The 26145-nt window shown below is 41.7% G+C and overlaps 1 protein-coding gene across 1 annotated transcript in view; it reads left to right on the top strand.

Annotated features, from left to right (window-relative positions):
- The window catches only part of LOC115135470 (mitogen-activated protein kinase 14A-like), a 47506-nt gene extending 31362 nt beyond the window's left edge, over window positions 1–16144 (top strand). Inside the window, exons 7-12 of the mRNA XM_029670184.2 lie at window positions 5838–5952; window positions 10784–10855; window positions 11752–11831; window positions 12886–12964; window positions 13101–13274; window positions 13418–16144. Of these exons, the coding sequence (XP_029526044.1) occupies window positions 5838–5952; window positions 10784–10855; window positions 11752–11831; window positions 12886–12964; window positions 13101–13274; window positions 13418–13485 (588 nt within the window). The 3' untranslated portion in view covers window positions 13486–16144. The remainder of the gene's footprint in view (window positions 1–5837; window positions 5953–10783; window positions 10856–11751; window positions 11832–12885; window positions 12965–13100; window positions 13275–13417) is intronic.
- The last annotated feature ends 10001 nt before the right edge of the window (window positions 16145–26145 follow it).

Raw genomic sequence — 26145 nt, 5'->3', positions numbered from 1 at the left:
GACAGATTATTTCAGTTATAATTCAATGTATCACAATTCCAGTGGGTCAGAAGTTTACATACACTAAGTTGACTGTGCCTTTAAACAGGTTGGAAAATTCCAGAAAATGATGTCATGGCTTTAGACGCTTCTGTTTGTCTAATTGGCGTCATTTGAGTCAATTGGAGGTGTAACTGTGGATGTATTTCAAGGCCTACCTTCAAACTCAGTGCCTCTTTGCTTGACATCATGGCAAAATCAAAAGAAATCAGCCAATACCTCAGAAAATAAATTATAGACCTCCACAAGCCTGGTTCATCCTTGGGCGCAATATCCAAATGCCTGAAGGTACCACGTTCATTTGTACAAACAATAGTATGTAAGTATAAACTCCATGGGACCACGCAGCCATCATACCACTGAGGAAGGAGATGCGTTCTGTCTCCTAGAGAGGAATGTACTTTGGTGTGAAAAGTGCAAATCAAACCCAGAACAACAGCAAAGGACCTTGTGAAGATGCTGGAGGAAACAGGTCCAAAAGTATCTAAATCCACAGTAAAACGAGTCCTATATAGACATAACCTGAAAGGCCGCTCTGCAAGTAAGAAGCCACTGTTCCAAAACCGCCATAGAAAAGCCAGACTACGGTTTGCAGCTGCACATGGGTAAAAAGATCATACTTTTGGAGACACGTCTTCTGGTCTGATGAAACAAAAATAGAACTGTTTGGCCATAATGACCATTGTTATGTTTGGAGGAAAAAGGGGGAGGCTTGCAAGCTGAAGAACACCATCCCAACCGTGAAGCATGGGGGTTTCAGCATCATGTTGTGGGGGTGCTTTGCTGCAGGGGGGACTGGTGCACTTCAAAATAGATGGCATCATGAGGTAGGAAAATTATGTGGATATATTGAAGGAACATCTCAAGACATCAGTCAGGAAGTTAAAGCTTGTTCGCAAATGGGTCTTCCAAATGGACAATGACCCCAAGCATACTTCCATAGTTGTGTCAAAATGGCATAAGGACAACAAAGTCAAGGTATTGGGGTGGCCATCACATAGCCCTGACCTCAATCATTTAGAAAATGTGTGGGTTGAACTGAAAATCAAAAAGCGTGTGTGAGCAAGGAGGCCTACAAACCCGAGTTACACCAGCTCTGTCAGGAGGAATGGGCCTTAATTCACCCAATTTATTGTGGGAAGCTTGTGGAAGGCTAACTGAAACATTTGACCCAAATTAAACAATTTAAAGGCAATGCTACCAAATACTAATTGAGTGTATGTACACTTCTGACCCACTGGGAATGTGATGAAAGAAAATAAAGCTGAAATAAATCATTCTCTCTACTATTATTCTGATAATTTCACCTTATTAAAATAAAGTGGTGATATTAACTGACCTAACACAGGGAATTTTTTACTAGGATTAATGTCAGGATTTGTGAAAAACTGAGTTTTAAATGTATTTGACTAAGGTGTATGTAAACTTCCGACTTCAACTGTATAGAACAGTGGGTTAACTGTCTTGCTCAGGGGCAGAACGACAGATTTTTACCTTGTCAGTTCGGGGATTCGATCCAGTAACCTTTCAGTAACTGACCCAATGAAGCCACTCCTGTGTGTTCTTGGCTGTGTGCTTAGTGTTGTTGTCCTGTTGGAAGGTGAACCTTCGCCCCAGTCTGAGGTCCTGAGCGCTGTGGAGCAGGTTTTTATCAAAGATGCCTCTGTACTTTGCTCCCTTCATCTTTGCTTCAATCCTGACTAGTCTCCCAGTCCCTGCTTCTGAAAAACATCCCCACAGCATGATGCTGCCTCCACCATGCTTCACTGTAGGGAATGTGCCAGGTTTCCTCCAGACGTGAGGCTTGGCATTCAGGCCAAAGAGTTCAGTCTTGGTTTCATCAGACCAGAGAATCTTGTTTCTCATGGTCTGAGAGTCTTTATTTACCTTTTGGCAAACTCCAAGCTGGCTGTCATGTTCCTTTTACTAAGGAGTGGCTTCTGTCTGGCCACCCTACCATAAAGGTCTGATTGGTGGAGTGCTGCAGAGATGGTTGTCCTTCTGGAAGTTTCTCCCATCTCCACAGGGGAACTGTAGAGCTCTGTCAGAGTGACCATTGGGTTCTTGGTCAGCTCCCTGACCAAGGCCCTTCTCCCCCGATTGCTCCGTTTTGGCCGGGCGGCCAGCTCTAGGATGAGTCTTGGGGGTTTCGAACTTCAACCATTTTTTATTTAATCCATCTTAGAATAAGGCAGTAACATAAAAAATGTGGAACAAGTCAAGGGGTCTGAATACTTTCCGAAGGCACTGTATTTGCTCCCGAGTGGCGCAGCGGTCTAAGGCACTGCATCTCAGTGCAAGAGGCTTCACTACAGTCCCTGGTTCGAATCCAGGCTGTGTCACATCCGGCCGTGATTGGGAGTCCCATAGGGCGGCGCACAATTGCCCAGCATCGTCCGGGTTTGGCCGGGGTAGGCTGTCATTGTAAATAGGAATTTGTTCGTAACTGACTTGCCTAGTTAAATAAAGGTTCAATACCCCCAAAATGAATACACACACACACACACACACAGTACTTTCAGAAAGTATTCACACCCCTTGCCTTTTTCCGCATTTTGTTGTTACTGCCTGAATTTAAAATGGATTAAAGATTTGTTGTCATTAGCCTACATACAATACCCCATAATGTCAAAGTGGAATTATGTTTTTTGAAATTTAAGTATTCAAACCTAATTTTAATGGCAAGCCTAAATAAGTTCAGGAGTAAAAATGTTCATAACTAGTCACATGCAATAATGGTGTTTAACATGATTTTTGAATGACTACCTCATCTCTGTACTAGAGGTCGACTGATTTATGATTTTTCAACTCCGATTATTATTGGAGGACCAGAAAAAGCTGATACTGATTAATCAGCCATTTTTATTTATATATATATTTGTAATAATGACAATTACAACAATACTGAATGAACAATGAAACTTATGTTTCAACTTAATATAATACATAAATAAAATCTATTTTGTCTCAAATAAATAATGAAACATGCTCAATTTGGTTTAAATAATGCAAAAACGCAGTGTTGGAGAAGAAAGTAAAAGTGCAATTTTTGTGCCATGTATAAAAGCTAACGTTTAAGTTCCTTGCTCAGAACATGAGAACATATGAAAGCTGGTGGTTCAATATTACCAGTTCTTCAATATTCCCAGTTAAGAAGTTTTAGGTTGTAGTTATTATAGGAATTATGACACGTTGACTATTTTTCTCTATACCATTTTATTTCATATACCTTTTACTATTGGATGTTCTAATAGGCACTTTAGTATTGCCAGCCTAATCTCAGGAGTTGGCTTGAAGTCATAAACAGCGCTGTGAAGCAAGCATTGCTAAGAGCTGCTGGCAAACGCAGTAAAGTTTGAATGAATGCTTACGAGCCTGCAGCTGCCTACCACAGCTCAGTCAGACTGCTCTATCAAATCATAGACTTATTATAATATAATAAACAGAAATACGAGCCGTTGGTCATTAATATGGTCAAATCCAGAAACTATCATTTCGAAAACAGAAGTTTATTCTTTCAGTGAAATACGGAAGCGTTCTGTATTTTATCGAACGGGTGACAACCCTAAGTCTAAATATTGCTGTTACATTGCACAACCTTCAATGTTATGTCATAATTATGTAAAATTCTGGCAAATGAGTTCGCAACGAGCCAGGCGACCCAAACTGTTGCATATACTGCGTGCAGTGAACGCAAGAGAAGTGACATAATTTCCCTAGTTATTATTGCCTGCTAACAATTTATTTTTACTAAATATACAGGTTTAAAAATATATACTTCTGTGTATTGATTTTAAGAAAGGCATTGATGTTTATAGTTAGGTACATTCGTGCAACGATTGTGCTTTTTTCACAAATGCGCTTTTGTTAATCATCCCCCGGCGATGTAGGCTGTGATTCGATGATAAATTAAATTGATTATATGCAACGCAGGACAAGCTAGGTAACCTAGTAATATCATCAGCTATGTGTAGTTTGATTGTTTTTTTTATAAGATAAGTTTAATGCTAGCTAGCAACTTACCTTCACTCCTTTCTGCACTCACGTAACAGGTGGTCAGCCTGCCACGCAGTTTCCTCGTGGAATGCATTGTAATCGGCCTTAATCAGCCTTCAAAAATGCCGATTGCCATGCCGATTAATCGGTCGACCTCTACTCTATACCACACATACCATTATCTGCAACGTCCCTCTGTCGAGCAGTGAATTTCCAACACAGATTCAACCACAAAGACCAGGGAGGTTTTCCAAGGTCTTTCAAAGAAGAGCACCTATTGGTTGATGGATAAAAATAAATGCAAACATTGAGTACCCTTTTGAGCATGGTGAAGTCATTAATTACACTTTGGGTGGTGTATCAATATACCCAGCCACTACAAAGTACAGTAGCCCTTCCTAACTCAGTTGCCAGAGAGGAAGGAAACCGCTCAGGGATTTCACCATGAGGCCAATGGTGACTTTAAAACAGTTAAGAGTTTAATGGCTATGATAGGAGAAAACTGAGGCTAAATCAACAACATAGTTACTCCACAATATTAACCTAATTGGCCGAGTGAAAAGAAGGAACCCTGTACAGAATACAAATATTAAACAACATGCATCCTGTTTTGCAACAAGGTACTGAAGTAATACCCCAAAAAATATGGTAAAGAAATTAAAATGTTGTCCTGAATGCAAACTGTTAGGGGCAAATCCAATACAACAAATTACTGAGTAACACAACATATTTTCAAGTGTGGTGGTGGCTGCATCATGTTATGCTTGTAATCATTAAGGACAGGGGAGTTTTCAGGATAGGAAAGAAACACAATGGAGCTAAGCACATGCGAAATCCAGAGGAAACCTGGTTGTCTGCATTCGACCAGACACTGGGAGATGAATTCACCTTTCAGCAGTAACCTAAAAACCCAAGGCCAAATCTACACTGGAGTTTCTTACCAATAAGACATTGAATATTCCTGAGTGGCTGTTACAGTTTTGACTTAAATCAGCTTGAAAATCTATGTCAAGACCTGAAAATGGTTGTCTAGCCATTATCACCAACCAATTTGACAGAGCTTGAAGCAAATGTTGCATAATCCAGGTGTGGAAAGCTCATAGAGACTTACCCAGAAAGACTCACAGCTGTAATCTCTACCAAAGGTGCTTCTACAATGTATTGACTCAGGGGTGTGAATACAAAACAAACAACAACAATAAATACATGTTTTCACTATGTCATTATGGGGTATTGTGTGAAGCTTCAGACTCTAACGCAACAAAATGTGGAATAAGCCAACTGGTATGAACACTTTTTCTAAAGGCACTGTAAATACCAGAGGTGGGACGAAGTCACTATTATTCGAGTCACAAGCAAGGTCCGAGTCCCAAGTAGAACTGGTTGAGTCTCAAGTCAAGGCCAAACCATGCATTCTAAGAGCAAGTTGAGTCATACGTTTTTTTTCAAGTCAAGTAATAAAAGTTATCTATACATGCAATGTGTTGTTCCCTGTGTATTTATACCTGTGTTCTCTGTTTGTCTGTTGCCAATTCAAGTCGAGTCCCGAGTCTTTAGGCTCCAAGTTCAAGTCAAGTAATTTTATTTTCTATCAAGTTAAGTCTTGAAGTTATGAAATTTGTAACTCAAATTCCAGGTCCAGGTCACTCGAGTCTGACTTGAGTTACAAATTATGAATTACAAAAAGTCTGTGACTTGAGTCCACACCTTTTGATACACACAACCATCTCTCTTTCTCTCTCTTGCACACACATGCATACACACACACTCACTTTTGCCCTCTCTCTCTTTCTACCCGTCAGATCCTGGACTTTGGTTTGGCGAGACACACTGATGATGAGATGACGGGTTACGTAGCAACCAGGTGGTACCGCGCCCCAGAGATCATGCTTAACTGGATGCACTACAACATGACAGGTAATATTATACTGTAATAGAGTGCATTCAGAATGTATTCAGACCCCTTCATTTTTTCCCACATTTTGTTACATTACAGACTTATTCTAAAATAGATTTTTTTTTTAAAATCCTCATCAATCTACACACAATACCCCATAATGACAGTGAAAACTGGTTTTTAGAATTTTTCATATGTATATATTTTGGAATGTACATAAGTATTCTGACCCTTTGCTATGAGGCTCAGGTGCATCCTGTTTCCATTGATCATCCTTGAGAGGTTTCTACAACTTGATTGTCAATTGATTGGACAGGATTCGGAAAGGCGCACACACCTGTCTATATAAGGTTCCGCAGTTGGCAGTGCATGGCAGAGCAAAAACCAGGTCGAAGGAATTGTTCGTAGAGCTCCGAGACAGGATTGTGTTGAGGCACATGTGGTGAAGGTAGGAAACAACATCTCCACTTTGCTGACCCTCAACACTGGGGCCCACAAGGGTGCGTGCTCAGCCCCCTCCTGCACTCCCTGTTCACCCACGATTGCGTGGCCATGCACGCCCTCCTACTCAATCATCAAGTTTGCAGATGACACAACAGTAGTGGGCTTGATTACCAAGAACCATGAGACAGCCTACAGGGAGGAGGTGAGGGCACTCGGAGTGTGGTGTCAAGAAAACAACCTCTCACTCAACGTCAACAAAACAAAGGAGATGATTGTGGACTTCAGGAAACCGCAGAGTGAGCACCCCCCTATCCACATCGAAGGGTCAGCAGTTGAGAAGGTGGAAAGTTAAGTTCCTCGGCGTACACATCACAGACAAACTGAAATGGTCCACCCATACAGACAGTGTGGCGAAGAAGGCGTAACAGCGCCAACCTCAGGAGGCTGAAGAAATTTGGCTTGTTACCCAAAACCCTTACAAACACTTACAGATGCACAATCGAGAGCATCCTGTCTGACTGTATCACAGCCTGGTACGGCAACTGCACCGCCCTCAACCGCAAGGCTTTCCAGAGGGTGGTGCGGTCTGCACAACGCATCACCAGGGGAAAACTACCTGCCCTCCATGACTCCTACAGCACCCAATGTCACAGGAAGGCCAAAAAGATCATCAAGGACATCAACCACCCGAGCCACTGCCTGTTCACACCGCTACCATCCAGAAGGTGAGGTCAGGACGGGTGCACCGAAGCTGGGACTGAGAGAAAGAAGCTGTTTTTCAATCTCAAGACCATCAGACTGCTAAACAGCCATCAATAACTCAGAGAGGCTGCAGCCTACGTTGAGACCCAGTCACTCGCCACTTTAATAAATGGATCACTAGTAACTTTAAACAATGCCACTTTAAATAATACCACTTTAATAATGTTTACATATCTTACATCACTCATATCATATGTATATACTGTATTTTATACCATCTATTGCAACTTGCCTATGCCGCTCAGCATAGCTCATCCAGTAATTTATCTGTACATATTCTCATTCACTCCTTTTTAGATTTGTGTATATTAGGTAGTTGTTAGGGAATTGTTAGATTACTTGTTAGATATTACTGCACTGTCGGAACTAGAAGCACAAGCATTTCACTACACTCGCATTAACATCTGCTAACCATTTGTATGTGACCAATAAAAGTTGATTTGATTTGGGAAGGGTACCAAAAGGTTTCTGCAGCATTGAAGGTTCCCAAGAACACCGTCACCTCCATCATTCTTAAGTTTGGAACCACCAAGAATCTTTCTAGAGCTGGCCATCCGGCCAAACTGAGAAATTGGGGGAGAAGGGCCAAGGTCAGGGAGGTGACCAAGAACCCAATGGTCACTCTGACCAGAGCTCCAGAGTTCCCCTGTGGAGACTGTTGTCCTTATGGAAGTTTTTATTTCATTTCACCTTTTATTTAACCAGGTAGGCAAGTTGAGAACACGTTCTCATTTACAACTGTGACCTGGCCAAGATAAAGCAAAGCAGTTCGACACAAACAGGGAATAAACAAATGTACAGTCAATAACACAATAGAAAAAGTCTATATACAGTCTGTGCAAATGGCGTAAGGAGGTAAGGCAATAAATAGACCATAGTAGCGAAGTAATTACAACTTAGTAAATTATCACTGTAGTGATAGATGTGCAGATGATGATGTGAAAGTAGAAATACTGGTGTGCAAAAGAGCAAAAAAAGTACAATATGGGGATGAGGTAGTTGGATGGGCTATTTACAGATGGGCTGTGTACAGCAGCAGCGATCGGTTCGCTGCTCAGATAGCTGATGCTTAAAGTCAGTGAGGGAGATATGTCTCCACCTACTGCGATTTTGCAATTTGTTCCAGTCATTGGCAGCAGAGAACTGGAAGAAAAGGCGGCCAAAGGAGGTGTTGGCTTTGGGGATGACCAGTGAGATATACCTGCTGGAGCATGTGCTACGGTTGGGTGTTGTTATGGTGACCAGTGAGCTGAGATGAGGCGGAGCTTTACCTAGAAAAGTCTTATAGATGACCTGGAGCCAGGGGGTCTGGCGACGAATATAAGCAGCGAGGGCCAGCCGACTAGAGCATACAGGTCAGTACAGGGTGGTATATGGGGCTTTGGTGACAAAACGGATGGCACTGTGATCGACTGCATCCAATTTGCCTGAGTAGAGTGTTGGAGGCTATTTTGTAAATGACATGCCAAAGTCGAGGATGGGTAGGGTAGTAGGTTTTATGAGGGTATGTTTGGCAGGGTGAGTGAAGGAGTCTTTGTTGCAAAATAGGAAGCCGATTCTAGATTTAATTTTGGATTGAAGATGTTCAATATGAGTCTGGAAGGAGAGTTTACAGTCTAGCCAGACACCTAGGTATTTGTAGTTGTTCACATGTTCTAAGCCAGAACCGTCCAGAGTAGTGATGCGGGTGCGGGCAGCGATCGGTTGAAGAGCCTGCATTTAGTTTTACTAGCGTTTAAGAGCAGTTGGAGGCCACAGAAGGAGTGTTATATGGCATTGAAGCTCGATTGGAGGCTTGTTAACACAGTGTCCAAAGAAGTGCCAGGTGTATACAACAGAATGGTGTCGTCTGCATAGAGGTGGATCAAGGAATCACCCGCATCAAGAGTGACGTTGTTGATATATACAGAGAAAATAGTTGGCCCAAGAATTGAACCCTGTGGTACCCCCCATAGAGACGGCCAGAGGTCCAGACAACAGGCTCTCCGATTTGACACACTGAACTCTGTCTGAGAAGTAGTTGGTGAACCAGGCGAGGCAGTCATTTGAGAAACCAAGGCTATTGAGTCTGCCGATAAGAATACAGTGATTGACAGAGTCGAAAAACTTGGCCAGGTCGATGAAGACGGCCACACAGTACTGTCTTTTATCAATGGCGGTTATGATACCGTTTAGTACCTTGAGCGTGGTTGAGGTGCACCCGTGACCAGCTCGGAAACCAGATTGCACAGTGGAGAAAGTACGGTGGGATTCGAAATGGTTGGCGATCTGTTTGGCTTTCGAAGACTTTAGAAAGGCAGGGCAGGATGGATATAGGTCTAACAGTTTGGGTCTGGAGTGTCACCCCCTTTTGAAGAGGGGGATGACCGCCGCAGCTTTCCAATCTTTAGGGATCTCGGACGATACGAAAGAGAGGTTGAACAGACTGCTAATAGGGTTAGCAAACAAGGCAGCGGATAATTTTAGAAAGACAGGGTCCAGATTGTCTAGCCCAGCTGACTTGTACGGGTCCAGGTTTTGTAGTACTTTCAGAACATCTGCTATCTGGATTTGGGTGAAGGAGAAGCTGAGGAGGCTTGGGCAAGTAGCTGCGGGGTGTGCGGGGCTGTTTGTTGGGCCAGCCGTAGAGAAATGCTTATTGAAATTCTCGATTATCGTGGATTTATCAGTGGTGAGTGTTTCCTAGCCTCAGTGCAGTGGTCAGCTGGGAGGAGGTGCTCTTATTCTCCATGGACTTTAGTGTCCCAAAACTTTTTGGAGTTAGAGCTACAGGATGCAAATTTATGTTTGAAAAAGCTAGTTGAAGTTTCTCCCATCACTGCAGCACTCCACTAATCAGGCCTTTATGGTAGAGTGGCCAGACAAAAACCAAGATTGAACTCTTTGGCCCTAATGCCAAGCATCACGTCTAGAGGAAACCTAGCACCATCCCTACGGTGAAGCATGGTGGTGGCAGCATCATGCTTTGGGGATGTTTTGCAACGGTAGGGACTGGGAGACTAGTGAGGATCAGGGGAAAGATGAACAGAGCAAAGTACAGAGAGATCCTTGATTAAAACCTGCTCCAGAGTGCTCTGGATCTCTGACTGGGGCGAAGGATCACCTTCCACAAGGACAACAACCCTAAGCACACAACCAAGACAATGCAGAAGTGGATTTTGAGAGGATCTGCAGAGAAGAATGGGAGAAACTCCTCAAATACAGGTGTGCCAAGCTTGTAGTGTCATACCCAAGAAGACTCAAGGCTGTAATCGCTGCCAAAGGTGCTTCAACTAAGTAGAGTAAAGTGTCTGAAAACTTATGTAAATGTGATGTCTCAGTTTTTTATTTTTAATAAATTTGCCAACATTTCTAAAAAACTGTTATTGCATTGTCATTATGGGGTAGTGTTTGAGAAATTAGAACTTTTTTAATCCATTTTAGAATAAGGCTGTAATGTAACAAAATGTTGAAAAAGTGAAGCGGTCTGAATACTTTCCGAATCCACTGTATATTACACTATCTCTGCAATATGACAGGTATGACCTATAATTGTATTTTTTACACCCCAAAAAATAATTTTGCAGGTGTAAATGGTTATACCAAATTATTTTACGGATATGTGTTTCTAGCTGAACACTAACAGTGTTGTTTTTGTTGTTGTAGTTGACATCTGGTCGGTGGGCTGCATAATGGCGGAGCTGCTAACCGGAAGGACGTTATTCCCCGGCACCGACCGTATCCTTTCACTGTTGTCACGGTGACATAGAAAAGTGTAGCACTTGTTGTCATGGCCCAATTCCATATTGACCCCTATCCCCTACACCCAGTTGAAGTGTGCACTTAGCTAAATAACTAACTACATGCATGGGCAAACCAGGTAGTATATGTCTGAGGTTCTCATAGAAGTATCCCTCCTCCTACTTCTCCCTCCATCTTTCCCTCCTACTTTTCCCTACCCTCCCATCCCTTCTTTCTCACCCTCCTTCCATCCCATCCCTTAGTTTTCCCTTGATGTTGGTATGGTATGGTATAGACATTGGTCAGTTGAAGCTTATAATGCTCCTCATGGGAACCCCGGAAACTGAGCTCTTGATGAAAACTCTCCTGAATCTGTGAGTGTTCCGTCGTGTTCCACCATGTTCTGTTCCAATCCGCCCTCGCCCGTCTGCCTGCCTGCGTTTGGGTTGTGCTTCTGCGTTTCTATAACAACCTCCTTAGTGAGACGCTACTACTACTATACTCTCTTCCTGTCCTGCCATTTATATAGCCACTGTAACTCAACACCACTTCCTGTGTACTTACAGCTACATGGGCTGCTGTTTCAGAAGCCAAGAGAACCTTGACCTAGTTGTCATTGAGTAGAGCTGCCCCCTTGAGCCCTCTCGTCTTGAGTTGCTCTGTTCTTCTGTCACTCGTTCCTCTGCTGGCTTTGTTCTAAAAGCATGTTGTTGTGTGTCTATTCAATAATACCTCATACAGCATGTCAACTTTTACCCTTTCCTCTCATCCACCTTATCTTCTCCACACGAAACAAAATGATTCAATATTTAGTTTAGGGACACTTTGACATCCCTGTGACCCTCTCACGTGTGACAGTATGACCTATGACCCTTGACCCTGGGCTGCTGTAGATATTAACCAGCTGCAGCAGATCATGAGGCTGACAGGTACACCCCCGGCCTCTGTCATTAGCCGGATGCCCAGCCATGAGGTGAGACGCTATGAAATGTCCTTCCCATGGTCGCCCAAATTATAAATGCAACAAGTACTGATATTGTATTATATAATAGCACTCACAGTTTTCCAGGAAAACAAATGTAGACATTTATGGTCGTTGACTCATATTTTAGATACTATTTATACAGAAAATGCATATAAAACCGTATGAACTGTATTTATGACAATATTTTAGTTCAAATTCTATTACACAGTTTCTGATATCACATGTCTTACTTTATTTTCCTGCATAAGTAAAATCAGGATTATGCCTCTACTGCCATCCTTTCCGATTAGATTGGTTTGGATTTCTCCCTGACCATTATGGCTACCCCATCCTGGAATCTTGAGGGTTTATGACATAGCCCCTCTAGTAATTTAATTTGGATCTCTATGATGCCCCCAGTCTTTTGTTAGGCCCTACAGAGCTCTTCCAACCCTCTCCTACTCTCTGCACCCGATTGCTTTTTGTCTGACATGCATCTCTGACGTAATCTAACCACTTCCCAGAGTGCCTTTCAATCCCTAATTCCTGACTGCTTTTTATGGCCTTGCCCCTCTGATCTGGAGTGTTCTGATGGTATATGATGTGTTTGGTCGTTGTGTACAGTGGTTCTCTTCCAAACTACAGACTGCTGCATTCTTCATAACCCTTTAGATGTGCTCTATGGGATTCCTATCTTGAGATCTGAGGCCATTTCTCAAGCGTCTCAGAGTAGGCGTGCTGATCTAGGATCAGGTTCCCCCTGACCATGTAATCCTATTCAATGTGATGTAAAAGGCTAAACTGATCATAAATTGGCACTCCTACACTGAGCCGCTTGATACATAAGTCCACAGAGCACGTAACTGAGTCTCCTATTGGCATCAATGCGGGATTTACACATTCTGATCTCAAGTTAGGATTCGAGCCCTAAGTGTACAGAAATAATCTGTCTTCACTGCCGAAATGAGGTATCGCTTGATTTCAGAAGCAGTTCAAGTGTTGTAGTCACCTGTGTGTTCCCCGTCCAATGTGTGTTGAACCGTTCTGTGTATCTCTCGAACAGGCCAGAAACTACATTAACTCCCTTCCCCAGATGCCCAAGAGGAACTTTGCTGATGTGTTCATTGGCGCTAACCCACTAGGTAATAATGGCTAGTCTACTAGGTAATAATGGGGTAGTCTGTCTAGTGTCTCACAAACACACACATTCACACTGTCTTAACAGACACTCCGTTTACAATCTCTCTCTCTCTCTCTCTCTCTCTCTCTCCCTTCCAGCGGTGGATCTGTTAGAGAAGATGTTGGTTCTGGACACTGATCAGCGGATCACAGCGTCAGAAGCCCTGGCCCACCCCTACTTCTCCCAGTACCACGACCCAGACGATGAACCAGAGTCTGAGCCATACGACCAGAGCTTTGAGAGCCGTGAGCTGGAGATAGAGGAGTGGAAAAGTATGTGATGGGGGAGAGAGGGAAATGGCTCCGTGTGTGGAGGGAGGATGATAAAACCATTTAGGTTTAACATAACATGGTACTCACACTAAACTAGGTAGATGTCTACTCCGGCCACTTCTGATCTCCTCTCTTTCTCTCAGGGTTGACCTATGAGGAGGTTTGCAGCTTCGAGCCCCTGCCATTCGACGGAGACGAGATGGAGTCCTGAGGGAACTAGGGTGATGTCATTGATAATCTTGCTGCCTTCTCCTTCTCTTATGGAATTGTGTTGAGGAGGAAGTGGCATGTAGACATTGAACTCGGACCAGTTATGCGTTTCCTCCCCTAATGGTTTAGGTTAGGATCTGGGAGTAGGTTAAGCTTATCTTAGATCAGAATTTAGAGTCGACTTCCTCCCAGAGTACACAACCTTGTGTGAGGACTATCAACTCTCCGGACTATTTAACAACAAACAAATGGGAAACCACGACATTCAAGTGTCTGTCGTCGTTCATTTCTGGGGTCATTCTCGGGTTAGAGATCAAGGGTTAAAGGTGACCGACCCCACCCTCCCGCTTGCTATATTATATTATATTGTCTATGTTTTGGTCTCTGGGCCGAACTGGGGAAATTACTTTGTAATATTGTATCTACTGTTTGTGTGTTTAGAATATCTGTTAAGTTAGCTTCAGATTTTCACATGATTTGCTAAAAAGTATCTTATTTAACAAATTCCTGGAAATGGTGCTCAGTTCAATATGGCAAAAACAATCAACCACATTATTTAATTTAATAAACAACTGGTACCTTCAAACATTTATTTATGATTTTAGGTTGGTAGTGTATAGCCAGATGTTATTTTACCTCCTTTTGGATCGAATTCAGTAGGAAACCCAACAGTGTAAATCACCTCTGCCCTTCTCTGACAAAAGTTCTGTCTCCACAGTCAAACTGTACTCTGTTGTTATGCCTGCCAGTGTTTTACATATGTAAATAAGGCTGCACTCTTGTAAATAAATGGTACTATGCACACAGTAATACTGCCGAGAAGTCGCGATTATAATCGAGCACATAGCCCCACCCACCCTTCTCTCACTGATTAGAACACTGCCCCCAGTGACAGGAACAGTTTAGGAATGACTGGCAGGTTCCATGCCCAATCAGGTGGATTTTTCTTAGAGTGGTGTGTCCCTTATGAGAATGACGATACAACCTTTTGATGTCCATCTTTTCTCTCTAATTCAATCACGCAGAAAGAGAGAGGGGGTAGAGGGCTGGGGAGTTTTGTATTTGCTTATCCTGCCCCTTTCAACTTATTTCATCTCTTTTTTTTCTACCCATCTCTGTTTCTTTTTCACTCCATCTTTGTATCATTGCCTCCTCGAACGCTTGTTACGCTGTCCTGTCCTCTGTTCTGTGTGTAGTCTATTAGAAGCGAGGGGAGGGATCTTATGTCACTGTCACAAAAGGATATTTGTTAAATCAAATCCAATTTTATTTGTCACATACACATGGTTAGCAGATGTTAATGCGAGTGTGGCGAAATGCTTGTGCTTCTAGTTCCGACAATGCCGTAATAACCAACGAGTAATCTAACCTAACAATTCCACAACTACTACCTTATACACACAAGTGTAAGGGGATAAAGAATATGTACATAAAGATATATGAATGAGTGATGGTACAGAACGGCATAGGCAAGATGCAGTGGATGGTATTGAGTACAGTATATACATATGAGATGAGTTATGTAGGGTATGTAAACAAGGTGGCATAGTTTAAAGTGGCTAGTGATGCATGAATTGGAGGGCGGTCTGGGAAATGAACCTGAACATTCTGTAATGTTCACAACCACATATACTTACTTTGAACTTGCGAGAAGTGGGAGATGCGGTGAAGAAACACTAGCATATTTTATCATCGGACCCAGCTTTGCCGGCTGAATTTAAAAATCCACCCCTTATTTGTGTATAGGAGAGGTCGAAATTTACGCGATAAGTTGATTCATGCCAACTGCCAGTCACAAAAGAAAATCAGCCAGGCTCTTTTACGCCCTCTTCCAAATGGTAGCTATAGATGCAGAGGATGCGCACAGTGTAACAATACGATGAAGTGTGAATATTTCTGACACCCACATACTTGAAAATGGTTCCAAATAAATTACATTATTATGGGTTCCACCACCCATGTTATTTACATTATTAAATGTCCATGTGGGCTGTGCTATGTCGGTAAAACCTCTCGTTCAATCAAACAGAGAATCAGTCAACATAAAAGTTCAATCAGGAGAAACGACAGGGATTATCTAGTCGCAGTACATTTTAATGACCTAAAGCATGACATTTCTACTTTTTTAGATTTTGTGGCATAGAGAAAGTTAAGATATCAGACAGGGGAGGTGACATTAATAATACTCTGAGTAAAAGAGAATGTTTTGGGATTTTCACCCTCCAGACATTATTTCCTCAAGGTCTTAATGATGAAATGCCTATGTATGTTATGTTGTGAATTTGAACTTGAATTATGCCCCTATTTAAGATTACTTTGATGTTTTTCGTACGATGTACCCAATGATTTTTTTTAAACATGCTCGGTAGGTCTATGTCCTCATTGTGGTTTTACAGACGTGTTTAAAACGTCTTATTTACACACTTTATTTTAATATTTATGAAATGCATATTGTTATATTTGGTAGCACTTATTTTTCCTTTGCCTCCAACCCCCTTCGATGCGTGGAACGGATGTGGGTGAGGCTAGGTCTAACCCCCTGCGTATGTGGGTGGGGCTAGGTCTACATAAAGGTGTTAATTTGAAAAAAACTCACAAAAGCTCTGACGAAGGCCGTGAGGCTGATACGTAAGCTTATTAAAGATCAGTGATACTATCAAGAGCAGTGTGTGGTTTCCTTGTTCCTTCATCTTGTGTCAGTAATTGGACATTGTTTTTAGAGGGGGGGGGGGGTTAGTTACCCCACGTTACCCTGCTTGTTGCATTTACTTATCCTATCATGAACGATCATGAACTGATTTCAACCAGTGTATGGCTGTGGATTGACTGCATTGTTTGAATGGAATGTTGATGTATTGGCAGTTAATAAAAAATAATATGGAATATAAAACTGTCTGAATGGTTGCTAAAAAACATACAGTGCAGATGAATTTTTAAAATTCATTATTTTACACTATCTTATCACAGCACTGGCAAACTATGGTTGACCAACTCCCTGACCAAAATGGCTGACCTTTACCCTATAATGTTCATGTCCATTATAGTATTAACATTTTTAATTCTATGGTGCCGAAGAGGTGGATTTGGTGCATGCACGCTTGGTCAAAAACAATATATACAGTTGAAGTTAGAAGTTTACATACACTTTAGCCAAATACTGTACATTTAAACTCAGTTTTTCACAATGCCTGACATTTAATCCTAGCAAAGAAATTCCCTGTCTTAGGTCAATTAGGATCACCACTTTATGGTAAGAATGTGAAATGTCAGAATAATAGTAGAGAGTGATTTATTTCAGCTTTAATTTCTTTCATCACATGCCCAGTGGGTCAGAAGTGTACATACACTCAATTAGTATTTGGTAGCATTGCCTTTAAATTGTTTAACTTGGGCAAACATTTCGGGTAGCTTTCCACAAGCTTCCCACAATAAGTTGGGTGAATTTTGGCCCATTCCTCCTAACAGAGCTGGTGTAACTGAGTCGGGTTTGTTGGCCTCCTTACTCGCACACGCAATTTCAGTTCTGCCCATTGTCTAAGGGATTGAGGTCAGGGCTTTGTGATGGCCACTCCAATACCTTGATATTGTTGTCCTTAAGCCATTTGCCACAACTTTGGAGTATGCTTTGGGTCATTGTCCATTTGGAAGACGCATTTGCGACCAAGCTTTAACTTCCTGACTGATGTCTTAAGATGTTGCTTCAATATATCCACATAATTGTCCTCCCTCATGATGCCATCTATTTTGTGAAGTGGCTTCTTCCTTGCTGAGTGGCCTTTCAGGTTATGTCAATATAGGACTCGTTTTACTGTGGATATAGATACTTTTGTGCCTGTTTCCTCCTCTTTGCACACTCTTGGCATTCTCTTAACCAGCTTCATGAGGTAGCCACCTGGAAAGCATTTCAATTAACAGGTGTACCTTGTTAAAAGTTCATTTGTGGAATTTCTTTCCTTCTTAATGCGTTTCAGCCAATCAGTTGTGTTGTGACAAGGTAAGGGTGGTATACAGAAGATAGCCCTATTTGGTAAAAGACCAAGTCCATATTATGGCAAGAACAGCTCAAATAAGAAAAGCGAAATGACAGTCCATCATTACTTTAAAAACTTCTTCAGGATTGGTGGGTCCCCTGCGGGACGGTTGAGCTAATGTAAGCTAATACGATTAGGTTGTAAGAAACAAGAACATTTCCTGAAATAATATATTTCGGCCTTTCTCTTGCATTTCAAAGATGATGGTACAAAAACAATACAAAAAAACGGTTGTTTTTGTCTTTATATTATCTTTTACCAGATCTAATATGTTATATTCTCCTACATTCCTTTCACATTTCCACAAACTTCAAAATGTTTCCTTTCAAATGGTACCAAGTAAATGTGTATCCTTGCTTCAGGGCCTGAACTACAGGCAGTTAGATTTGGGTTTATCATTTTAGGCGAAAATGGAAAATAAGGGCCCAATCCTTAAACACATTTGAGGTATAAAAGAAGGTGAAGCATGCGTTGGGAAAAGAGTGACCGGGAGTGGGCTTGTTCTAGTTAATTGTGTTTCTGAAGAGCAGAAGAAGGCATTGGGAAGCACAATAATTGCAAATTCCAAAGTGTCATGCTTTGAACTGCAGAATAGAGCACCTGTTAAAGCAGTCATCGTCGGGGTGTCGATGGATGTTGAGATTGAATACTTCAAGAGAATCCAAGGTGTGGTTGGTGGCCTTCGCCTAAACTGAATAGTGAATAGAAAAAAGGAAGAAATTCTGTCAGTTCTTTTGTTTTTTGATTAAGAGCACATCCCTAGAGCGCATCCCTATGCATGTAAAGCTAGTTTATGTAAAGTACTTAGCAAGAGCATTTGTCCACTAAACACTACAATGCAAAAACTGTAAAGGATTTGCCCATGTTGCAAATGTTTGCAAACAGATGGAGCATATTGAAGATCGTAGTTAGTATGAATATTTCAATCCAAAACGTCTTATTTTTGGGGGTATATTTTACTACCTCGCACAGTATGTGACGGCAATACACCTTATAGGTTTTAGTCTGCCAATAAACCTTAAAGAGGTTAAAGAAGGATTTGGGAAGGTGGCGGGAACGGCTGTTCTGTTCGAAACTGATGCTGGGTCGGTCGGGTGAAGATGAGATTGAGAATGATTGGGCTACAGTCGTGAAAAAGAAAGGAATCAAAAGAAGCAAAGTGTTTATACTCTGAGTGAGGGTTTTAGATCCTCAGAAACCCACCTTTCTGTATCCCTGTCCCAATATTCATCTTCTCCTGACTTTGCTTTCATCTCATAATCGTCCTGCTCACCTTGGAAACATGTCTTGTCTGGGCGCCGACATTTTGAGAACAATAGCAGAGGCACGACCTCTCTCCCTTCTCTCTTTCTCCTCCACACTCGTCAATCATTACTGTAAAAAAAATATATATATATATGTAAAAACGGTCGGCCATCCTATTAATCTATTTCTGTTATCTAGCCCTGTGTTTCTGCCTACTGTTCTGGAATGTGAATTCATTACACTTTGTAACATAAAAAGGGAAGGGATGGAGAAAAGGGAAGACAAAATAACCATTAAAAATGTCACCACTATTCCACTGGTCCTATCTCATCCTACACCAGTCCGGCGGCCTGGGAGGACAGGACATGATCGTTCAGCACACCCTGTAACTATTCTGCAGTAAAATCCCGTACACCCAAGTACTTATCTACAGCTGACACCACAACAAATCAATTTTTTCTGATTTTTACAATCCAGTTCTGTGGTACAGTTGAGAACCATTGTAGGAAAAACCGACATCATACGAAATATAAAAATAGACACTCCTTCAGTCACATTGCCATTCAAATCACATCCCTACACAGACTCGGGGATTGTGAGGGCGGAACGTCCTTTGACAGGATTTCTTGCAATGCCCCGGCTGTAAACTCACAGAGTCCCAAAAAGCGTACTGCTGACCAGTAATTCAAATGTTCTCTGATTTCTTATTTGTTTGTGCTGTGCAGTTTGTGACCATTAAAATAAATGCTACAAAGTCCACCTTTTTCACCTGTAACATATCAGAATCCCTTGATTACCGAGAAACATTCACTTGTGCAGTCCCAAATACCATTTGTGTCTTCAAATGCCACTCGCTCCTTCCACTCTTCTCACCACCTTCAAATAGGAGACATGTTGGACAGCCCTTAAACTGTGGTGTTGAGTGTTCAACACCACAGTTGGAGCATATAACCTCAGCTGGCATATGATATTCTTCCCATCTGCATACACTTGATACATGCCCAAATATTTTGTGAATTCATAACACTGGAGGGGCTTGTGCACAAGAGCTCTTACAGGGTATCTCATAAAGTTCAGCTTTACATGAGAAGGGAGAGAATCATTAAAAAAAACAATCATACATTGCATTCAGACCCCTTCACTTTTTCCACATTTTGTTCCGTTACAGTTCTATATTTTTTTCATCATCAATCTACACACAATACACCATAATGAAAAAGCGAAAACAGGTTTAATTATTTGTAAAAAATAAATAAAAAAATGCCTTATTTACATAAGTATTCAGACCCTTTGCTATGAGACTTGAAATCGAGCTTAGGTTTATCCTGTTTCCAATGATAATCCTTGATGTTTCTACAACTTGATTGGAGTCCACCTGTGGTAAATTATATTGTTTGGACATGATTTGGAAAGGCACACACCTGTCTATATAAGGTCCCACAGTTGACAGGGCATATCAGAGCAAAAACCAAGCCATGAGGTCAAAGGTATTGTCTGTAGAGCTCCCAGACATGATTGTGTCGAGGCACAGATCTGGGGAAGTGTACCAAAACATTTCTGCAGCATTGAAGCTCCCAAAGAACACAGCGGCATCCATCATTCTCAAAATGGAAGAAGTTTAGAACCACCAAGACTCTTCCTAGAGCTGGCCACCCGGCCAAACTGAGCAATCAGGGGAGAAGGGCCTTGGTCAGGGGGGTGACCAAGAACCCGAAGGTCACTCTGACAGAGCTCCAGAGTTCCTCTGTGGAGATGGGAGACCCTTCCAGAAGGACAACCATCACTGCAGCACTCCACCAATCAGGCCTTTATGGTAGAGTGGCCAGACGGAAGCCTCTCCTCAGTAAAAGACACATGACAGCATACTTGGAGTTTGCCAAAAGGCACCTAAAGGACTCTCAGACCATGAGAAACAAGATTATCTGGTCTGATGAAACCAAGATTGAACTCTTTGGCCTGAATGCCAAGCGTCACATCTGGAGGAAACCTTGCACCATCCCTACGGTGAAGCATGGTGGTGGCAGCATCATGCTGTGAGGATGTTTTTCAGCGGCAGGGACTAGGAGACGAGTCAGGATCGAGGGGAAAGATGAAGGGAGCAAATTACAGAGAGATCCTTGATGAAAACCTGCTCCAGAGTGCTCAGGACCACAGACTTGGGCGAAGGTTCACCTTCCAACAGGACAACAATGCTAAGCACAGCCAAGACAATGCAGGAGTGGCTTCGGGACAAGTCTATGAATGTCCTTGAGTGGCCCAGTCAGAGCCCGGACTTGAACCCGATCTAATATCTCTGGAGAGACCTGAAAATAGCTGTGCAGAGATGTCCCCATCCAACTTGACAGAGCTTGAGAGGATCTGCATAGAAGAATGGAAGAAACTCCCCATATACAGGTGTGCCAAGCTTGTAGCGTTATACCCAAGAAAACTTGAGGCTGTAATCGCTGCCAAAGGTGCTTCAACAAGGTACTGAGTAAAGGGTCTGAACACTTATGTAAATGTGATATTTTTTTACAAGTTAGCAAAACAATTCTAAACTTGTCTTTGCTTTGTCATTTTGGGGTATTTTGTCTAGATTGATAAGGAATTTTTTTCATAAATTTTAGAATAAGGCTGTAATGTAAGAAAATGTGGAAAAAGTCAAAGGGTATGAATACTTTCCAAAGGCAATGCTTCAGTAAGGTTATCTTCTTAGCATTCATTGCAATGGTTATCAACTGTACCGCAAAAATTAAAAAAAAATAGATGTTGTGGTGGCAGCTGCAGAGAAGTACACTGCTCAAAACAATAAAGGGAACACTAAAATAACACATCCTAGATCTGAATGAATGAAATATTCTTATTAAATACTTTTTTCTTTACATAGTTGAATGTGCTGATAACAAAATCGCACAAAAATTATCAATGGAAATCAAATTGATCAACCCATGGAGGTCTGGATTTGGAGTCACACTCAAAATTAAAGTGGAAAACCACACTACAGGCTGATCCAACTTTGATGTAATGTCCTTAAAACAAGTCAAAATGAGGCTCAGTAGTGTGTGTGGCCTCCACGTGCCTGTATGACCTCCCTACAACGCCTGGGCATGCTCCTGATGAGGTGGCGGATGGTCTCCTGAGGGATCTCCTCCCAGACCTGGACTAAAGCATCCGCCAACACCTGGACAGTCTGTGGTGCAACGTGGTGGATGGAGCGAGACATGATGTCCCAGATGTGCTCAATTGGATTCAGGTCTGGGGAACGGGCGGGCCAGTCCATAGCATCAATGCCTTCCTCTTGCAGGAACTGCTGACACACTCCAGCCACATGAGGTCGAGCATTGTCTTGCATTAGGAGGAACCCAGGGCCAACCGCACCAGCATATGGTCTCACAAGGGGTCTGAGGATCTCATCTCGGTACCTAATGGCAGTCAGGCTACCTCTGGTGAGCACATGAAGGGCTGTGCGGCCCCCCAAAGAAATTCCACCCCACACCATGACTGACCCACTGCCAAACCGGTCATGCTGGAGGATGTTGCAGGCAGCAGAACATTCTCCACGGCGTCTCCAGACTCTGTCACGTCTGTCACATGTGCTCAGTGTGAACCTGCTTTCATCTGTGAAGAGCACAGGGCGCCAGTGGTGAATTTGCCAATCTTGGTGTTCTCTGGCAAATGCCAAACGTCCTGCACGGTGTTGGGCTGTAAGCACAACCCCCACCTGTGGACGTCGGGCCCTCATACCACCCTCATGGAGTCTGTTTCTGACCGTTTGAGCAGACACATGCACATTTGTGGCCTGCTGCAGGTCATTTTGCAGGGCTCTGGCAGTGCTCCTCCTGCTCCTCCTTGCACAAAGGTAGCGGTCCTGCTGCTGGGTTTTTGCCCTCCTACGGCCTCCTCCACGTCTCCTGATGTACTGGCCTGTCTCCTGGTAGCGCCTCCATGCTCTGGACACTACGCTGACAGACACATCAAACCTTCTTGCCACAGCTCGCATTGTGCCATCCTGGATGAGCTGCACTACCTGGGCCACTTGTGTGGGTTGTAGACTCCGTCTCATGCTACCACTAGAGTGAAAGCACCGCCAGCATTCAAAGGTGACCAAAACATCCGCCAGGAAGCATAGGAACTGAGAAGTGGTCTGTGGTTGTCACCTGCAAACCCATCCTTTATTGGGGGTGTCTTGCTAATTGCCTATATTTTCCACCTGTTGTCTATTCCATTTGCACAACAGCATGTGGAATTTATTGTCAATCAGTGTTGCAGAAGTGTGATTGACTTGGAGTTACATTGTGTTCTTTCAGTGTTCCCTTTATTTTTTTGAGCAGTGTATTTGGGTATACAAGATTTGATTTCAGGCTGTGTTGAGTGGTGGTGTGCTGTCCTTCCAGGCCATTGGCTTTGTGCAGGAGTAGATAGGGTCAAAGTAGTGGAATGGGGTAGTAGGTTTTTAATCAGAGTAGGTTTAATTGGAAGGGTGAATTATTTTTATAATTATGTTTTTTTCTTCCCTTTTACCATTTTGTATCACAAAGTATAATGGTTATATATTTGTTTTCATTTATTGCAGAAAAAACAGTATACATACAAGAAGTATACAAACAGACAATGATAACATATGCTAGGGGGTACAACAAATTACCGATTATACAAAGACCTTAAAAGAAACACACATTGATTGTTTTAACAGCTTTCTTATTAGAAGAATGTAGAATGGTCTTAATGTGCTGCTCGAATTCCTTATAGGAAACACCGATGAGTGTTTTTTTATTAGTGAATTTACATTTATGAATATGACATTCCCATTAGCACAATTAGATTTATGAGGTAAAATTGTTTTTCTTTTTCCTTATTATAGTTAAGGAAACCGAGCAGCACATTCTCCCATAACATTTAAAAAAAAATGTCATCAAGAATATTAACAATTATAAAACTATGAATACCTTTCCATAATTTGTAAAGAATGCCAAAATAAATGCTAAACTGTTTCGGGATGGTCAACACAAAAAGTACAGTTAATGTTAATGTCTTTTTTGAGTTTCTTCAGGTAATGATTCTCAGGGTAATACTTGTGGATCATTCTTAAGGAGACCTCTTTGACCTTGTTAACAAGCAAGTATTTGTGGTAATAACCAAGCTTTTTTTTCCAACAGACATTATTGACAAATGTATTCCAGTAAGTTGTGACATAAGGAATGGATACAATATCCCTTTGAAATAAAGCATGTATAGATCTGTTGTTCTGAGGGAGCAAGGATAAACAATGTTTTCCTATTGGAGATTCAACTGGATTAAGGAGGGTAGGCCAAGAAGGTGAGGTCTGGTTATACCTCTAAACAACATGAGAGTTCCAGATGGAATAGCATCAAAGACTATGGCGAACTCTCTAGGTGTAACAGGGATATTGTAATGAGATATGTTTATATACAGTATTAACAACCACGCAAAGAATACTTGTCTTTGAAAAGCAGATCATTTTGTAGGAATCTTATCAATGTTATAGTTACAAAGTAACATAAAATTGAAGCCACCAAAACAAGAGAAGACATAATGAGGGATAAAATTCCAAATTGAAGCGCGATTCTTTGAGAAATGTTCAGGCCAATGTATCTTTAAAGTATTATTCAAAGTAGGAAAATCCCCAAAATTGAGACCACCATATTCATGTGTTCATAATGACAGATTTCCTAATATAATGTGTACGATTTTTCCAAATGAAGTTGAAAAATATCTGGTCAACCACTTTACCTATTTTGTTGTCAAGATTGACTGGACTGCATAAGTCTGGAGATACCTTCAGCTTTAGAAAGCAATACCCAAGCTTTCAAGGACAAATCAATAATAGGTATGAAATTTAATGAGCATCTACCCTGCTGATCCTTAGATATGGTAATCCCAAGGTATGTTACTTTTTCCTTGACTAGAATATTGCATATAGAGGGTATCACACAGTATTTAACAGCAAACAATTCTCAGAAACTCATATTCCACTGTATCAAAGGCTTTATAAAAGTCTACGTTTTATTGTCTTCTATCTTAAAAGATTAGATCAGAACAGTCAATAAGGTCAAACACCAGTTGGATATTATTAGACATACACTACCGTTCAAAAGTGTGGGGTCACTTAGAAATGTTGTTTTTGAAAGAAAAGCACATTTTATGTCAATTAAAATAACATCAAATTGATCAGAAATACAGTGTAGACATTGTTAATGTTGTAAATGACTATTGTAGCTGCAAACGGCAGATTTTTTATGGAATATCTACATAGGCATACAGAGGCCCATTATCAGTAACCATTACTCCTGTGTTCCAATAGCACGTTGTGTTAGTTAATCAAAGTTTATCATTTTTAAAGGCTAATTGATCATTAGAAAACCCTTTTGCAATTATGTTAGCACAGCTGGAAACTGTAGTTCTGATTAAAGAAGCAATAAAACGGGCCTTCTTGAGACTAGTTGAGTATCTGGAGCATCAGCATTTGTGGGTTCGAATAACAGGCTCAAAATGGCCAGAAACAAATAACTATCCTCTTAAACTCATCAGTCTGTTCTTGTTCTGAGAAGTGAAGGCTATTCCATGCGAGAACTTGCCAAGAAACTGAAGATCTCGTACAACGCTGTGTATTACTTCCTTCACAGAACAGCGCAAACTGTCTCTAACCAGAATAGAAAGAGGAGTGGGAGGCCCTGGTGCACAACTGAGCAAGAGGACAAGTAGTTGAGTCCAATACTGCCTTCATTCTTTTTGCAAATATAGAGGCTAATATTTTGTAGTTGTTATTGAGCAGATGGATTAGACGCCAATTATCGAGGAGAAGCAAGTCTTTCTTGGGCTTTCTTATTAATGTAATCAGACCTTGAGTCAAACTGGGAGGGTGTGCATTATTTGAAATTATTTCAGAAAAGACTTCCAACAGAAATGGGTCTGACTGTTGAGAAAAAGGTTAGTAAAACTCAGATATACAGATATAACAGATATACCATCAGTCCCAGGAGACTTTTTTTATTTTGAATGTGTACAACTACACTAGGCTACACTAGGTAGCCTAGTGGTTCGAGCGTTGGACTAGTAACCGAAAGGTTGCAAGATTGAATCCCCGTGCTGACAAGGTACAAATCTGTCGTTCTGCCCCTGAACAAGGCAATTAACCCACTGTTCCTAGGCCGTCATTGAAAATAAGATTTTGTTCTTAACTGACTTGCCTAGTTAAATAAAGGTAAAATAAAATAAAAATCACACTGTTCCCTTTCAGCCTCCCCAATTGATTTCACATCACACAGAGAGTTTTAAAAAAAAAGACTTGAGGAAACCTCACAATACTTAGAACCATATCAATTCCTGTAGAAGTTGCAACTAAAGTTAGAGATTAATTTGGGATCACCTGTGATGAGACCATTAAT

Source organism: Oncorhynchus nerka, linkage group LG2, assembly GCF_034236695.1.
Source record: "Oncorhynchus nerka isolate Pitt River linkage group LG2, Oner_Uvic_2.0, whole genome shotgun sequence".
Lineage (NCBI taxonomy): Eukaryota > Metazoa > Chordata > Actinopteri > Salmoniformes > Salmonidae > Oncorhynchus > Oncorhynchus nerka.
The sequence above is the reverse complement of the archived record's forward strand: the minus strand, read 5'-3'. Positions and strand labels throughout refer to the sequence as shown.